Raw genomic sequence first — 19,005 nt, forward strand, 5'->3', positions numbered from 1 at the left:
TGTGTAGGTGGTTCCTTACCCTATGGGTGCCCAGGAGTAGAAGGGTTGGGCAGAGCACAGAGTTCCAAACATGATCGGCAACTATTCATGGTTTGCCAAATTAAATTGAGATTTTTCAGACTATTTTGGAGAAAGTTTCTTTCATTGTTCTAGGGTTATATGTGTGTGTGTGTGTGTGTGTGTGTGTGTGTGTGTGTGCGCGTGTGCGCGCATTCATAGTAAAGCAAAGCAGGGCCTAGTGCACTAGAGAGCTGGGCTTCAAGTCCATGCTTGGATGTGGCCATTTATTCTCCACATAATTTCTGGTGAGCCCCTTGAACTTTCTGAGCCTCAGTATCCTCTCTGCAAAGAGAAGGTAACCAAATCTTCCTGCTCATTGTGCATCCTGAGCAGCACGGTGCTCGGCACATGGTAAGCGCTCACTTAGCACAGGCCACCATTGTAATTATCATCATTATGGCAAATAATGGTAGTATAAATTGAGAGTACTCTCCAGGTGAGAAAGCACTTACTAAGAAATACACAGGTAAATGGAGTAAAGGTTTTCTTCTCCATAAAAGAATTCCCATCTGATTAGAGGGTTAGGTAACATCAGTCTTTAAAAGTCAATCAAAAATTAATTTTTTCCACATAAATGGTTTTTGAGAAAGCCAAAACCATTTCCCACAGAAGCAGACGTCCTGAAATGAGTTTGGATTTTGCTGGCTCTGCTCTTCATTCAGGTATCAGGTGGCAGCAGGGCTCAGCCTGGAGGAGGCCGGCTTTCTCTCAGTGTTTGCTGGAGCCGGGCTGACATAGAGGTTGTCAGATCTCTAAAGAACAATCGACTTTCTAAGCAGAGCCCTTTCTCCAAGCCTTGCGGTGCAGCGTTACATTTGTAAATGCCAGCGCACTGCTAAGCACGTCCCTGTGAATAGAAGTGTTTTGATGTTTTGTTTTTGGTCAGAGATTGAAGTCCAGTGTCTTGGGACCCAGTGACTTCGGCTGACCTTCCTGCTACATGGACAGGGCTAAATTTCAACCCCTGGAGGCTTCTGCACACAAAACCTCATGCCTCACAAGGGCAGGTGCAAGGAAACCCGGTGGAAATCTGAAATCTTCACTGCTTCAGAGAGCCGAGCTCGCTTCTGTCAGAGGAATTAGGTTTCACAAGCCCTTTTTTATGTAGAAAGCGTATCATTAGGGGAATCTGGACAGGGCAACTTATTAAAACTGCTGCCAGTAGCAAAGAGAAAGCCATGATGCCTAAAGACACTCAAGGGCGAATGGGGTCGTCTTGATTTTTTAAATAATTCTTATACCTTCGCTAGTGAATCTGTCAGCCAGAGAGACTGACTTCTAGAGGAAGATGACTCTGATAAATACAACAATATATAAATAGGCCTATTCTGGAAAACATGTGTTTTCTCAAAACTTGCATTCCAGTTTTGAAATCAGGAGAGACCTTTCTTTTCAACTGTTTTAACTAAATAATATTTTACAATAATATTTTATAAAAGCTATAATTCCACTCTTTCATCTGGACTGCTGTCCACATTTCTGACTCTTCCAATCTTGGGTTGTTTTTTTTTTTTTCTTTGTGTGTGTGTGTGTGAATAGCTAGTTCTTACATCATTTTGGTCAATGTATATTGATCAAAATATATTTTTGCAATATATTTTGCAATATATTTCCTTCTAGAAATTTACTCAAGCTTTATGAAATTACAAGACTTCTTCTTCTTCTTTTTTTTTTTGGTACTGGGTATTGAGCCTAGCGGTGCTACATCCATAGTCCCCACGGTCCCTTTTATTTTTTATCTTGAGGCAGTGTCTTGCTGTTGCTGATGCTGGCCTCGAACTTGTGATCTTCCTGCTTCAGCCTCCCCAATAGCTAGGATTACAGGCTTGGGCTACCACATCTGGAGGGAATTATATAGTCTTACTGATCATTCTTAGTAGGTCTTACTTTTTTCATGACACTATTCTGCTCTTATCTACTGAGTTACTCCTCTGGGTTTGAATACTAGAAGTTGTGTTTGTTGGGGAAAAGGGGTTGTTTGCATTTTTGTTCGTTAGTTTCTCTTTTCTTTTAAAAATATTTCCTTTAGCTACATTCAAAAAGGTGGTTGTGGGAGGCTCTGATATTTGCAAATCTCCCCAGTTTTGTGCTCCTGCCTTGTGTCCTTCCTTTAATAGCTCCAGGCTCAGTGCACACCTTCAAGGGCTTCCTCTGAGGTCTGGTAGTCCTCTATTGTGTTGTTGGCCTCATGTAGCCCATAATCATAGGAGATCCTTACTTTTATTCTTCGATCAACAGGAAGGTTTTTGTTGTTGTTGTTGTTTTTCTGTAAAAGCCCATGTCAACTGAACTGTCACAGAAACTCTACCTTAAAAAGTCCAAATTCCATGATAGGTGCAATTTTGTTAAATACCCATTCTCTAGGTAGTCATGCTACTTGCTTCACACATGTCAGCATTAGATAGAAGCATCTCACGGTGCAGGATGGAATTCCTTCTGCAGAGTAACAAGCCTTCATACTGTCACTGAGGGGTTCTGAATGAAAGTGTTCAATTGTGCCCACTGTCATTTTGACAGGAAATATCCTAAATTAGTGCATCAGAAGTGTTCCCTAATCTGACCCCTGACTCTCTGTGGTCATCTCCACCACTTCCCCCTGCTTCGCTGGGCTCTATCCACATCAGCTTCCTTGCTGTCCCTCAAACATAGTAGCCCCATTCTGACTCCTTGAGTTCTTGTCCCCTCACCTTAGCAATATTTATTCTCATTATTCTGGGGTAAGCTCAGAAGTCCTCTCTTCTGAGAGACCTCTCTTAACTACCACTTCTAAAGGGATTCCTACTCACTCTTTAACACATTTTCTTCTTTAAATCTTGGCAAGTTTTTTTTTTTTTCTGTTTGATATTTCCTTTACCTATGTAGTTTAACTGAGGGGGAAATGAAGTTAACAAGCAAGCATAGTGGCTTGTTTGCTTGTATGCTTGTTAACAAGCAAGCATAGTGGCTTGTTTGCTGACTGTCTCTTCCATCAGTTAAAAGGCCCCATCTTACTGTCCCAAATCCTAGAACAGAGCTAGGAACACAGTAGGCACTCAATAGATACTTGTCGAATAGGTGAATGACTCCTTTGCTCAGTAAGCATTTACAAAGTGCTCCTTAGAGCTGGGTGTGGTGGTGCATGCCTTTAATCCCAGTGACTCAGAAGGCTAAGACAGGAGGATTGCAAGTTCAAGGCCAACCTTAACAAGTAAGCAAGACCTTGCCTCAAGATTTAAAAAACTAACTAAATAAAAAGGGCTAGGGATGTAGATCAATGGTAGAGCACCTCTGGTTCAATCCCCTGAACCCCTACATACATACATACATACATACATACACCAAAGTGCTTCTTAAGTACAGATTGAGTTGGAAATCTGGAATCAGACACACAGAGGTTCTCAATAAATGATAGCATGATATGGCTGTCTCACAGATCATTGATCAGCCCAGCAAGACCAGACCAACTCCCTTGGATATTTCCTTGTACTACTTCTCTGCAAGTGAAACCTAAGCTCCCCAAGAGACACTGAGGATGTTTAGGACACCAGTGCTCTGTGCACAGGGAGTGCTCATTGCATGAATTTGTTCATTTAATCAATAGTCTCATGGTACTATTGAGAACTCAGAGTCTGAGATTTTATCCTACTTAAAAGGTCACAGGGTAGCCTGATAGAAGATAAGAGACCCCCGGTCAAAGAGAAAACATAGTTTATCACTCATAATAATAGTAGCAACCAGAGCGTTAGCATCTTGTAATGGTTTCCCAAGTCCTGATTTCCATAGAGGAACATAAAGCAGGCCAGATAACACTTGCATACTGAGTAAGTTACAGAGAAGGGACACTGAGCTCAGGGAACCTGATTCTTTTAAACTGGACAGTCTATCTGACCTTTACTCTAGAGGGAGAAACCATCTCTATTTTCTAAAAATGTTTGATACACAAATACCTTTGAAAAGAGTCTAGAATGAAGAACAGTCAGTGTAACTACAAGATTTGTATAGATACTCGAGACCTATATGGATTTCATAATGAGAAGTTTAGTAGGCTTTCAAATTTGTTGAATAAATGGATGGATATATGAATACTAGATGTTGCATGCAGTACAGTTCAAATAAGTTGTGGTTTCTGTCATTAGGAGCTCACATATTCTTGCTGGGAAATGACTTGGTAGGGTAATATGGTCGTTAAGTACTTCTTTCCTGGGCTTAGATGCCTGGATTTAAATTTTGCCCCATTACTTATTAGCTTTGCAGCCGTTAGCCTTGGCTTCTTCATCCCAAAAATGGAGACAAGAGGGTTATTGTGATTATATATACCAATGTAATTTAAAGTACTTGGCTTGGTGCATAATCCCTAGTAAGTAGTCAAATAAGTGTTAATTATTAGGTTGAACTATATGAAATTGACATTTTTTAGTTCAAATATTAGCAATTAATAGGGTTCAAACTGATCATCACTATTCTTAATCTTTTGCTTGGTTACAAATTGTGATGTAGGAATGACTGTGTGGAGGTGTGCTCTGAGTCAGGTGAGACCAACCTGAAGAGGCAAGAAAGTATCTGAGAAAAAGAAATGGACTTGGAGCCAGATGCAGCTCTGAGCCCCACCTATCCTCTCATTAACCCTGTGACCTTGGGTGAGCCACTTAACCTCTGAGTCCCTTGCCTCATCTGTGCTACAGATACAATAATCCCTTCTACTTCACTGGGCACTGTGAAGCTAATGTCAAATGATGGACGTGAAATTGCTTTGTAAACTGGAAGGCACTGTACTCATGTACTACTACCTGGTATGAAAATTCTTGAAGGCAGCGAGAATTTGAGTCTGGGTTTGAATCGGATCATCACTAGGTATAATTTAATATCCATTGTAAGTTCTCTAATCACCATTTTTACATTTGAAGTATAGCGTCAGCCCCTAAACTCAAATTACTGCATTAGAATCAAGTTACACCACTCAGGTTTGTATCTAAGACCTCCAGCCTTCAGCACTGTGGGGACCATCTGGTGACCAAAGAAAGATCATCTCATTACAAAGGGTAATTGGCTTGCAACTAAATCAGTCAATAGCTAACATTTATCAAGTTCTTTCAATGATCCTGGTCTAGTTTTAGCTCTTTATAATGAATTGCTTCTCATTGAAAACTTGAAAAATCCTATGACAGGGTGGGCACAGTCGTTATCCTATTATCCTCCATTTTACAGATGAGGAAACTGAGGGGGGAATGAAGTTAACAATCAGGAAATGGCAGAGTTGGATGGGTGAGTTACACTTCCAGGGTACCTTCAATAAAAGCAATTACCCATTATTCAATAAAAGAGTTACCCATCCTCAGTTTGCCTGGTAAAGGGGAGGCCCAAGAGCCCTCTCTCTAAGCATTCTAGATGTTCAAACTACTGCCATTGTATTTGCTGATGGAAGTCCTGGTCTGTCCACAGACAAGCAGAGAAAACCAAGTTTCATGAAGGACTCACAGGCTGTCAGAATGGCTCCACTCCTCCATCTGCAATGTGCTACCTTCCCAGAAAGTGAAAAGTTTTAGCTCTTACCTTCTGTCTTTAGTAGGCATCCTCTGTATATTTTGAGTCTGTCATTTTCTCCAAAAGATCTGGCTGTAGCTCTTCCTAGGAATAGAGAATTGGCCTAGGGACTGGGATTGTGGCTCAGTAGTAGAGTACCTAGCATGCATGAGGCACTGGGCCGATCCTCAGCACCACATAAATGTAAAATAAAGATATTGTGTCCACCTAAAACTAAAACTAACTAACTAAATAAATATTTTTTTAAAAAAGAAAAAGAATTGGCCTAGAGTTAGCTAATAGCATGCACTTAGAAAATCCCAGGTTTGGCTTCTCTAATGAAGAGACACTATAATACTGTGGCTTAAAGAACAAAGTTTTTCATTCATGCAATAGCCTAAGAGGAGCTTTCCAGGCTGCCAGGTGGCTTTGCTCCATGTAGTCATTCAGGGATGCAGGTTCCTTCCAAATTGCTCCACCATTCCTAGGGAAGTACTTCTCACACTCCATGAAGTGAAGAACTCAATTTTTATATTCAATCTACTGCAGATCAAAACTTGTTATAAAACATTATAAAAATGAACTCATGAAAAAATAAAGGGAAAGAAGACACAAACATACAAAACACAAGCTTCAAGTATTTTAATATTAGGTACAACAGACACGTTGCTGAAATTGTTTGTTATAAATGTTTCTAAATTCATGTTCTGAATTTCTCTCCTTATCTCTTTGCAGATTGGTGCTGGAAAACTCTTTGAGTAGCATTGGTCTGGGCTTTGCCATCAGCATAGCTAGGCTACCATCATGTCCAGGTGACAGTCAGGAAAGGAGAACAGTGTGGGAAGAGGCCCCATCCTACCCCATGGTCATTTTAAAAATATTTAAAGTCAGGTTTAGAATTATATTTTACTGTGGTATAATTTACATAAAATAGAAATCACCCTTTAAAGATATAGTTGTGTGTCAACAAATTGTGTGACAACCATCACAATCAAGATATGGAAGGGTTGAGGATATGGCTCAGTGGCAGAGCACTTGCCTAGCACATATGAGGCACTGGGGATCCTTAGCACCATATAAAAATAAATAAATAAATGAAGGTATTATATGAGAGAGAGAGAGAGAGAGAGCGCATTTCCATCACTTCCCCCAAATTCTCTCATAGTCCACTGTAACTAATCTTCTCACACTCTTGTCCCTGGAAATCACTAGTCTGATTTCTGTCCCAATAGTTTTGTGACTTCTAAATGGCATAGAACCACCCAGTATTTAACTTTTTTCAGTCTTTTTGTTTTCCTTTCTCCCAGCATAATCCTTATGAGGTTTATTAATGTTCTTGCATTCGTCAATTAATTCATTTTAACTGGACATAAACAATTTCTTTATCCATTCTATTGAATAATGAATGGAGATGTGTGTATTTCACAGGAGAGTATGAATAAAGCTAATATAAACATTTGCAGAGAGGTATTCGTGTGAACATGTATTTTCTCTTTCTTTTATAATGTATCCTCACACTCAATTTTAAAACAAAACAATTTTAATACTAGGTGTATGTCACATGCCCTTGTTACAAATTGCTTTTCTTGACAAATTATGAAGTAGGAGGTGTGGTTAAGGTAACATTACTGAATGGTGCTGGTAAATACTACATAATTTTGTCAGGTTGCAAATTTCGTTTTCAACTTTGTGACTGCTGCCATGCAATTAGTTAGCAACAATAACAACATCATTAGGGTTGTTCTATTTGCAAACCATGATTTACTAGCAACCAAGTTTCCTGATTTTAACCCCTTAGCAGCAAGATCCAAGTTCCCTCATTGGCACATTAGCACCTAAGGGTCAAGGGGTTAAATAACCAGCACTTGATACTGCACTTCTAATGGTAGCATGTGGCACAAATGAAAGCAAAGCTGCTGCTATTTTTCACTACAAAATCAATGAACTGGCAATCTTTTTCAAGTCATCAGTTTCCAAAAAAGTACATCTCCAACTAAGGCTTCCCCAAACTGGCATGATATAGTGACTTTTGCTATCATGTAGTTTTATTTTTATCTTTGGTAACTTTCCAAACTTTGTCAAATCATCTCTGGGAGATGGGTTCATAGCATCTATTCCACAAACATTTATTCACACCAAAAGTTTCTTTTGCTAATTCAAGCTCTGGCTTTCCTTGTAATTTCTTTAGCCATAGTTTATCTGCTAATTGTTCTGGTGTTAACTCTTTAAGTTCTTCATGTTCTAACTTCTTTTTAATTTCTGTTTGCCTTTTCTTCTGTTGTTGTTCTTCCTTTAAAAAAAAAAGAACGAAAAAAGAAAGAAAGAAAGAAAGAGAAAGAAAGAAAGAAAGGAAGGAAGAAAAGAAAAGAAATAGCAGAAGAGGTTTGGTTTTTTTTTCCCCCTAAAATTTTAATGTCTGGTTTTGACTTCTGCTGCCCCCCCATCACCCCTCCTTTTTTTTTTTCAATCATCATGGTGATCCCAGTTATCCTAACTTCTTCCTCCTGGTCCTAGCCCTCCCGGGGGTCCCTGCTGGCTGTGTTTTCGTCCCCTGCCCCAACTTCCACACTGGGTCTTCCACGGAGAACCTGCCTGCGTCCCGGGAAACAGTGTCCCGCAGTCGCAGCCAGCTCCAGCAGGGCGTGGGCCGGTGCGCCCTGGCCCCAGGGAAGCTAACGCTGTGGTGACCCGCAAGTCCCTGGGGTCGCTTTTGGCGGCTCAGGACCGGCTGGGAACAAGGCCGAGGCCCCGCCCCCTCTCTGAACAAATTTCTCTTCGGTCTACACCTGGCAGTGGGATTTCAGCGCCCTGAGGTAAATATGTATTTAGCTTCGGAAGAAACTGCCACACTGGTCCACAGTGGTTGGATCGTTTTGTACTCCCAGCAATGGAGGAGCGAGTTGCTCTGAATCCCGGGTAGCACTTGGTATGGTCAGGTGTGTCTATGTTAGTCCTTCTGATTGTGGAGTCACGGTATCTCCTTGTGTTAACCTGCATTCTCTCGAGGTCTAATTGTACTGAGAATCCGTTCACGAGTTCCTTTGCCAAGCAACCTTACCTCATTTTTGGTGTAGGACCCTGATTTTTTCCCCCCAGATTTTAAGTTGAATTTTTTGTTTCTGTATTATTGAGTTGTGAGAGTTCTTTATCTATTCTGGGTGCCAGTCCTTCATTGTGTTTTCTTGTTGTTACTAGTATTACCTTCAGTGCCGCACGAGATTCCAGTTCCTTGAGCAGTGGGCTGTCATTACCAGGTGCTTTCACTGGACACAGAGTGGGGATGCTGGGGACCTTTCTCTGTTCCCCTCAGCCTTGGTGCCTCAGAGGGCGTCTCTGAACTCTCCTTTCTCTCCATTCCTCCCTTGTTATCCCATGCTAACCTCGTAAACAGGGTCCAGCCTCAGGCTTTGACAGGCACTCTGCAGTTTGGATTTGTGACTGGGTATTTGTTGCCCCTCACTCCCTGACAGCCAAACTGTGTATCTGTGGTTGTGTTTGGGAAGGAGTTTCCTTCCCAAGGAAGGTAGTACCCTATTTTGTGTTGACATAGGATCCGGGCCCTCAGCCCAGTAATAGGATGTTTGCTTTTCCTCCTCCAGTAGTGTTTGTCCTCAGGTCGAGACAATTTCCTACCATTCTATCAAAAGATGATGAGTTTTGTTTCTATTTCTCTCCAGAAGCAATAGATATTTACCTCTTTCTTCCTTCTTTCTTTCTTTCTTTCTTTCTTTCTTTCTTTCTTTCTTTCTTTCTTTCTTTCTTTCTTTCTTCCCCTTTCTTTCCCTCCCTCCCTCCCTCTCTCTCTCTCTCTCTCTTCTTCTTCTTCCCTTTCTTCCTCCCTCCTCTCTCTCTCTCTCTCTCTCTATCTCTCTCTCTTTCTCTCNCTTTCTTTCTTCCCCTTTCTTTCCCTCCCTCCCTCCCTCCCTCTCTTTCTTTCTTTCTCTCTTGGACTGAACCCAGAGCCGAGTGCATGTAAAGCAAGCACTCTACCAACTGAACTATATCCCAGCCCCATTTGCCTGTATTCTAGGGAAGACAATCACACCCCTTTCTCAGTGGCTTAATGCTTATAGAGGTGTCTAGGAAAGTGAGTGGGGCTTGAACCTATTCCTAAGCTTCTCAATACCTTTCCTTCTAAGGGATCTCCTTCACTCTCCTGCCCTGGCCCGATCTTACTTATGAGAGACCTATGGATAAGAAATTGCAAGGAGGTGTAAATTTCCCTATCCAAGCTGACATCCTAGTCTCCACATGGCTTTTAAGATTTTATTAAAATTTTAACCAATTTATTTCTTCCTACCTACATCAAACACATACCCCACCCCCACCTTGTGCTTTACATGGGGTAAAACAGTAGAAGTGTGCCATCTAGAAAGGCTTTCCCCTTTTTGTAATTTAATTATCTTCTGATCTTGGCCATCTGATTGGCTCAAAAAAATTATGACTTTGAAAATTGTATGGGTTTCCTCCATTTTTTGTAGAAGGAGTGATGGCATTTCCACTCAGAGCCAGTGAGAAGAGGCCAGTCACTTGGTCATGCCTACCTGCCAAGGATACTGAGAATGTCGTTTTTTCATGTGCCCAGGAAGAAGGTATCGTAGTAAATAACCAGCTCTAAGCAAGTGAAATCTAAAATAATATTGAGCTCAGAGCAATTGAAAATCACTGTGAACCAATGAGATTTACCGGTCCCATTGGTGGTGTTAGCCTTGTTGAGATGGTTAAAAAATCTGAAGGAAGAGAGATCTAGGACTGTCTCTTCATATATATTCCATGAACATTTGAGAGAAAGAGAGAGAGAGATGCTGGAGGAGGCACCAAAGTCTATGCACAACTGAACTCCAACTTCGTTGGGGTCACCTGGGAAACTGGGCCTTGTGGTAGGCACAGTGTCTTTAAAACCCAGAGGGTCTAAATTATGATTGTGTGTATTAATCTGCTTTGTGATTTTCTAAAGAATACCAAAGACTGGGATTCACTAGATATTTTGAAGAAAGACTTCCTGGATGATCCTGATATATAGTGGCTTTGAGTACCTCTGGGTTGGTCTGTGGCTAAAACAGAAGCAAGATGATAAGTTCTGTTGGGCACCTTCCTGGGCTGATCCTTGAACTTGTATCCCACCCCATCCATATCCCAGGACCATTGGCCTGCAGGCTTTTGGTCTTCTTCCTTCGGGAAAAATGGTTAGGAGCCTGTGAAAGATTGAACAAAGTCATCTTATCCCTCTGTAGCCTGCATTATCCTTGCACTTCAGCGACTCCAGTCAACTTGTGAACTGCACCTCAGGTGAAGGATGGTTTCTGGGCTCTGGGATGTGAGTCCTGAGCTTGAGACACCTGAAATCCCTGTGTTTTCACAGTTTACAATGATCAGGAAGGACCCCAGGGCAGTAACTAAGTCTGTCTGGGATGCCTGAGGAGCCTTCACAGCTTCAGTTAAAGGATGAGTGAGTGAGGGGTTCAGGTCACCAGAGAGGAGAGAAGTGGGAAGAAAGGCACAGATCCATGAAAAATTCTACTGGGTTCTTGTGGCCCAAGCTTAGCTGACCTGGAGGGATTGGGCAGGCATATGAGATAAAGACATCTAATTTAGTTCTAAGAAGAGCTGGGTGAAGTTTTTTGATACAGAGTGTGTTTATCAGATTTCTTTGAGGAGAAGGCTATGAACAGATTCAATGTATAGCCTTTTTGTGTTTTTTTAGGTTCTCCCACAAGGGACCCAGCTTGGCAACTCAAGCTGAAGGGGTAAATACTTTCTTGGTCATGCTATCCTCAAGCAGAAGATTCTGGAGAAACAGAGGTAGAGAAAGAGACAAACCATAGAAATACAATGAAAGCCTCTAATTTGATGTGGCCTGGATCATGCGTACTCACATTCCATGGGCCAAAGTCGGTGTCCTGCCCAAGCCTATATTAGTCAATTTTTTCATTACTGTAAAGAAATACCAGAGGCTGATAGTTTTGTAAAGAAAAGAGGTTTATTTTGGCTCAGGGTTCTTGAGCAAAGGTTGAGGGCTTACATCTAGTGATGGCTTCTTGCTGGCAGAGTCTCAAGGCAGCAGAGGACACTGCATATTAGCCAGCTTTCCATCACTGGATCAAAATACCTGAGAAAAACAACTTAGGAGGAAAAGTTTACTTGGGCTCTTGGTTTCAGAGGTTTCCTTCCATGGCCAGCTGGTTCCAAGGCAGTAACATCATGGCAGAGCAAAGCTGCTCACCTCATGGCAGCCACAAAGCAGAGAAAGAGCAAGGGGCTGGTGACATGTCCAGTCACCTACTTCCTCCAACTGGACCCCACCTTCTACCGTTTCCCCCACCACCCAATGCCATCAGCTTTGACTCCTTCAGTAGATGAATGCATGATGAGGTCAGAGCCCTCATGATCCAATTACTTCACCAAAGGCACACCTCTGAACAGTGCTGAATTGGGGACCAAGCCTTCCACACATGAGCCTCTGGGGGACATTCCTGATCCAAACCAAAACACAAGACAAGAGACAAAGAGTACACTGGTGTGCATTCTGATCTCTTTCCCTCTATGAATTCAGTGGGATTCAATCACGAGGATGCCACTCTGATGACCTCATCTAACCCTAATCATCTCACACGGGCCTTGCCGCTAAACATAGTTGAATTGAATTTCTGTCTCCTTAATATTTCACAATGGGGATTAAGTTTCAATATTCCTTGAACCCTTGGGGGTACACACTCAAACCATACCCAAACCATGGCAAGGCCAAAGGCAATAGAACTAGAGGGACCACCAACCTACAGGCAAGACCATGGCAAAAGTGGGAACAATAGGGCTGGGGATGTGGCTCAAGTGGTAGCGCGCTCACCTGGCATGTGTGCGGCCCGGGTTCGATCCTCAGCACCACATACAAACAAAGATGTTGTGTCCGCTGAAAAACTAAAAAAAATAAATAAATACTTAAAAAATTCTCTCTCTATTAAAAAAAAAAACAATAGTTTTAAAAAAAATTAAAAAAAAAAAGTGGGAACAATAGTAGAATGAACCATGCTCACGTGCTGGGTGCGTGGTGGATGTTCAGGTTGTCAGGTGAGTTTAACCTGACAGATCCATCAGCATATTAGCAGTTCTTTGGACAGAGTGAAGATCAAATGTGAATGAATAAACCAGTGATATCCTCTCATCCCCATCTTTCGCTTGCATCTCATTGACTTGAGACCACCTTGGCATAATATAGGTGCACATTGTCCCTTACCCTCAGATTAGAAGACGATATATCTCTCAACAACATAGGGGTTTCACCTGAACAAGAGAGTGACTTCAGAAGACAAGCAGTTCTGACAACTCATCCCTGCCAGAAAACACAGATAAGCTCAACCACCTGAAACCCCAGTGTCCAGTTTAGGCATCCTGCTTCCAGGATCGCTTGGCACCTGGCCATCAGCCCAGCAAGCAGCAGGTTAGCTCAGTGTCTGAGCAGAGCCTTTGTCCTGAGCAATCTCCCGGAAGACAGCTTCTAAAGTGAGATGTATCTTGAGTATATTATTGGTTTATGGCCTTTGAAGACAATGTTAAATGTGCCCCAAACATATAAGCTAAAATCTTCCCCATTAGATTCTTTGATGTTAAACTTTGGGGTCTTGATTCTCTGCTTGGCTGAGGTTGGAACAACCCCAGAAATATTTCCTCAAGGAAGCCTGGCCTCAATAAGAAAGTTGGGGAACTTTCTAGGCAAATGTACACTGGCAAAGGGACTGGTTTTTCATAAGAGAATGCTACCAGCTCTTAGATCTGCTGCTTCTGCAAACTAATGCGCCTAGTCTTTGCAGAGAAATCATCCTCAAAGCCTCTAGAGAGTGAGTGTCCACTGTCCCAGTTGGGATAGAAGAGGAAGGAGCCCTTTGCTTTGTTCAGTCAAAGGCCTCATCTGGCAGGTGTGGCCCTATTTCTAGCTTATTCCCCGAGCCTCAAAAGCTTAGCTTGTGGCCCATAAGGCTATCTACTTAGCGGCACTCTATTAGTATTCCTTGAGAGACAACCTAAGAAGCAGCAGGAACACTAGGGCCAGATTACCTGGATTCAAACACCAACTTCGCAATTTACTGGATGGTCATAGGTAAGTTATTTGACTGTACCTCACTTTCCTCATCTGGAAAATGCAGATAATGGTATTATTATGAATTATGAGAATTAAATATGTGTGATGTGTCTATCACAGTGCACAGAACATAGATTAAATGCTATATAACTATTATCTAGGATGGCGATGGGGATGACAATGATGGTGATGTTGCTGAGGGCTGTGCCCATGACCTTACTAGCCTCTTTTCCCACCCCTAGTATGAATTTTCTCTGAGGCATTTGTCTTAGGCCCCAGCCCAGACAAAATCATGGTTCTCTGGATATCAATCTGTTTTTATCTTATGGATGTTGCCACTCAAATTTCTATCTTTGTTCTGGGTGCAGTGATGAATGCCTGTAATCCCAGCAACTCAGGAGGCTGACAGGAGGATCACAAGTTTGAGGTCAGCCTTAGCAACTTAGAGAGGTTCTCAACAACTTAATGAGATCCTGTCTCAAAAAAAAAAAAAAAAGGACTGAACATGTAGCTCAGTGATAAAGCACCCCTGGGTTTAAGTCCCCAGTGCCAAAAAAAAAAAAAAAAAAAAAAAAGANCTTGGTTCAATCCCCAGTACCCAAAAAAAAAAAAAAAAAAAATAGAAGAAGAAGAAGAAAAGAAAAAAGTTTTTGTTTTGAGTGCTAAAGTGAGCAGTTTGAAGCCAAATCTTTAGTATTTGGAAAGGGATTTTGGGATTTCGGTGTCCTGACTGAAATCCTTAAAGTCATCCTCAATTTCTTTCAAGTCATGATCAACACAAATCCTGGGTTTTCTGCCTTCAAAATGTATTCTGGTGCTTACCAGTTCTCACCATTTCTACAACTATCTCTTCTTCTACAGAACTAATGTGCAGTTGCTTATGTGGGTCTCTGATTCTTCCTCAAAAGTACCATCCACATAACAACCAATATGGCCTTTAAACATAGAGAGGTCAATTAATTTCTCTCCTCTGTTCTTAACCCTCCAGTCAGCTAAAGAAAAATGCCTAAATCCTTATACTAGTTTACAAGACTCACCACCATTCATAGACCCCTTCTTGTTCTCTCTCTCTCTTTCCTCACCCCTCTCTGGCCCTCTGCTCCAGTCAGGTTAGCCTTCTTGCTGTTCCTCTAATATGCTGTATGTAGCTAGGACTTTTCCCTTGATTTGCCAGCCCCCTGGAATACTTCCCCCCAAATATCGACATGGCTTATTCCCTTCCTGTATTGGTCAGCTTCATGTTACTATGACACAATGCCTGACCCAGGCTATTTAGGAAACAACAAGAGATTTATTTTGCTTCTGGAGAGTCAAGGCCAAGACTCGGTGACTCCATTGACTTAGGCCTCTGATAAGGGTGACACATCATGGAAGGACCACCTTTAAGGCTTTACCTTCTAAAAAGTCCACAGTCCTTCTTGATAGCATCACCCTGGGGACCAAGCCTCTAACATGGGCCTCTGGAACACTACCTATATTCAAACCATAGCTCTCCCTCTCTTCATTCAGACCTATACCCAAATGCCACCTCATTAAAGAACCTCCCTATTTTTTTCAAACAGAAATGTTCCTTCCCACCCTGACATTCTATATTCCCCTTGTTTCACTTTATTTTTTCCTCCCCAGCACTTTCCATGATCTTTCAGAAGTTTATTTTGTCTTTGCCCACTAGATTGTAAGCTCCTTTCAGTCAAGGACTTTGCTTGTTTTGGTCACTCCAGTGCCTGGAAAAGTGCTCAATCAGCACACAGCAGGAGTTTGATAAAGAGTCATTAAATAAATGAGATAATGAGAAAAATCTTTTTTTAATATTTATTTTTTAGGTGTAGATGGACACAACACAATGCCTTTATTTTTATATGGTGTTGAGGATTGAACCTGGGTCCCACTTGTGCTAGGCTAGCACTCTACTGCTGAGCCACAAACCCAGCCGGCAAAATCTTAATTTTACTATTTCATTCTAATCTTTTATTTCTTGATTGCCCAATAACTTGGAAGCAGTGTATAAAAATATAGTGGACTAGGGAGAACTATGGTTTGAAGCCCCTGTTCTTGCCTAGCATGCATGTGGCCGTGGGTTCAATCCCCAGCACCACAAATTTATATATGGCACACCAGTTTAAAAAAAAAAAATGAAGAGGTCAAGGGAGAAAAAAAATAAACCTTTTTAAGTGCTTTCATATTCCTCAATGGAAGGTGATGTTGATGACAGTAAAACACGGCTGTCAGTGGGATGTTCTATGCTCTATAACCGATTAGAATAATTTAGTAACCCCCACCCTGCCTTCACAGATGCCAGTGGATGAATGAGATTTTGCTGTAGGAAAAGAGAGGCCTCTGAGCTGGGGATAAGCATTTTAAATCACCCTCCTTCTTTTTTCCTATTTTAGAGCTCCCAGGGCTGCACATAAATACTTGCTTCCTTGGAAGAATAGCATTAACTGGCACTGGTAGAGATGCTTCCCAGCCAATGATGTTAGAGACTTTTCTTCATGGAAAGGTACTCTGGGTCCTGCACCTTGGAGTTGTGAGGCTGTTGTGACCAAACTGGGAAGACAGTGTTCTATTCTTCAGTCTTGATGGTAATGATACTTCCTGTTTTCAGTGCTGATTGTGTGCAGGTGTATAAGACAAAGCTCATATTCCAGATCATAGCTGGTGCTTTCTCCAGGGATTCTGGACAATGATAACACATGGTTGTTCTCTTCCCTTGTCCCAGTCACATGCACCTACATCATGGTTGAGGAGTCTCATTGGGACCCTGCCCTTCTTAAAGGCCTGGCCTAGGTACCTCAGAAGGTTGGAAGGAGTCACTCCTAAGCATCCTGTGGAAGGGAGAGCAGAACATCTGATGCAGACCACTTGTTTCTTTTGCTCTAAGAGATGCAAAGCTAATAGAGAAATACAATTCTAAGACAGACAACAGAGCAGGCCCTGGGTTGGGTCATTTTAGAGATATAGCTTTTTCCTTAGAGTTTTTATTTTATTTTTATTTATTTATTTTAATATTATTTATTTTTAGTTTTCCGGCAGACACAACATCTTTGTTTGTATGTGGTGCTGAGGATCGAACCTGGGCCGCACGCATGCCAGGCGATGCGCTACCACTTGAGCCACATCCCCAGCCCCTTCCTTAGAGTTTTTAGCAGAAGTGATTCTGTTCTCAGCTCTGATAACTTCTGAAGCTTTCCTTGGAGGACTCCGTCTCTACTCTGGGAGCAATTAGAAGGCATCCAATATTCCAAAACCTTCTTTCATGTAGCTTTTTTTATCTGATGGAGGGCATCTTGTCCATGGTTGGGCTTAGTGGTGCCTGATGAGGATCCAGCATATGAATCTGTGGATGCAAGTCACCAAGACAACATCTGAAGAGTGAAAACACTCCCACAAGGGGAACACCCTGTTAGTGGCCTTGTTCTGGCCCTCTGCGTGTATTCACCTTCTCACTGTCTCTAACACTACAAAATACTATTTTTCCTGAGCCTAGTGGAGGAAAAAGTCAAGTGTTAACATGGGATAACCTGCTGAGTTGGGGAAACACACAGCTATAGTATTGCAGGACCTACCTCTTGTAATCACCCCCATTCTGAAATTTAAAACAAAAGTTGCTACTGGCCAGTACTGTTAGTTGTCAGACAACAGACAAACACATGGCAGCCAGAAAAATCCCCACAGAGTTTGGGCGGCTGATTTCTCTGGCAGCAAATGAAAGCTTTAGCAATTGCCCCTGAGGACTGGCTGAGCATTGGAGCCCCTCTCTCTGTGGGCGCCCCTTCCCCCACATTCTGGGCTGTAGTGGGTGTAAATGTGTGCACCGTGGGGTGCAGGCACCCTCGTTCATAATTTTAGGCAGCTGTACACCCCACTCAGGGACACCATACCAGCATAATTCATCCCACACCTCACAGCCAGGGTGACTCCAGCCTCAATAGACAACAATTTGAAGGCATTGTTTACAAATCAATTTCCCCCTCTAAATAGGCTGTTACAAGAGTGGACCCTTCTGCTCCAGCCTAGGCCCACCTGTCACTGGGACTTCCTAACCAGTGGTCACACTGTATTGATCTTTTTAATCCCCTCTCTTTGAAACACGGAGCCAGCTGATGTGGAGTTCCTCAAAAGAAAGACTCTCCCGCAGCCCCTACCTCTACAGGTAGCTGCGTATCCGGGCTAATTCCCACTAAAAAGTCTTAATTGGCTTATGGGGCGCCTGAAAGATCTCCCTTGTGTTTACATCGTGAAAGGAAATGATAGATCCCAAACACCTTAGTCTGTCTTTATCTGGTTCTTGGTGAAAAATCAGGTGCATTTATTTTTTAATTGTTTTTGACACAGTAGTGGAGGGTTTGGAGGTCGGTGGGGATAGTGTTTCACTTTAGTGGTTGAGCCACCAGCAGAAGGGAAGAAAAGCCCCAAAGACACTAACATTATGCAAGAAACTTGGTGACTTATTTTTCACTCAGTTTTTATTTACACGAAGCATCTGCAGTACAAAAATGTAAACTTCAATAGCTCATAATAATAGAATAAACTCTTTATGTACAAAAATACATTTTCATATGAATGAAGCATCTTGAATAAATTAAAGTACCCTCCAGCCCCGTGCCTGAATAGCTACGCAAGCGTTGGGGTTCTTCCTAGAGCGAGCCTGCAGTGGTGGGGGTCGGGATCCATAATGCATGAAGCCCACTCCTTGTGTCTCCTTTTTAAGCCTTTTCATTGTATTGTCAGCCGGCTCAAACCGAATTTTCATGCTCGTTTTTCTTCATTAGAGTTCTACAAATTGTAAAATTGACTTTTCACCTCGTCTTCAGGGGCTCATCTGTCTCTTTTCCAAATCACACTGAAGTGGTGGCTGGGGTCAGTTCTGAGCCAGCCACAAAGGAGGTTTTGTGGAGTTCAGAAAGTGCAAAAGGAAAGGCCGTCTGGGGGCGGGCAGGAGGGGCCCAGGGCTGAGAGCTGGAGAAACAGACTAAGGGGCAGCCATGGCAAGGGTGCAGCGACCTAACAAGCGGCTCAGGTATTCCCTACCCTTCTAAAGCTCCCGCTTCCTCCCTCTGCCTGGAGTGGGGGGCTCCCGAAGCCGCAGCTGAGTCCTCCTGTATTGCCCATTAGCTTGGGGAGAAGACGGTAACGGGGTCTAAAAAGAGCCTAGTGGTAAGGAATGAAACACGGCGTCGTGTGGAGCAAGTCTTTGGGCAGGCCAGGGAAGGAGAAAAGGGGATCGCCGGGGCCATATGCGAAATCTTCGGAGGCCGCGGGGCTACTGGGGTCAGAGAGTGGTGAGGTGGCGGCGGCGCACGGGGAGGCCGCGGTACCGGAGCCCCAGGACTCGGCATCGCTGGCTGGGCTCGGGGGTCCGGGCAGGCAGG

General features: G+C 42.7%; 1 protein-coding gene across 1 annotated transcript in view; it reads right to left on the reverse strand.

Moving 5' to 3' along the window:
• Positions 1-18,784: 18,784 nt before the first annotated feature.
• The window catches only part of Neurog1 (neurogenin 1), a 495-nt gene continuing 274 nt past the window's right edge, over positions 18,785-19,005 (reverse strand). Inside the window, exon 2 of the mRNA XM_015488453.1 lies at positions 18,785-19,002. Within this exon, the coding sequence (XP_015343939.1) occupies positions 18,785-19,002 (218 nt within the window). The remainder of the gene's footprint in view (positions 19,003-19,005) is intronic.

This window comes from Marmota marmota, unplaced genomic scaffold (genome assembly GCF_001458135.2).
Source record: "Marmota marmota marmota unplaced genomic scaffold, marMar, whole genome shotgun sequence".
NCBI classification, from domain to species: domain Eukaryota; kingdom Metazoa; phylum Chordata; class Mammalia; order Rodentia; family Sciuridae; genus Marmota; species Marmota marmota.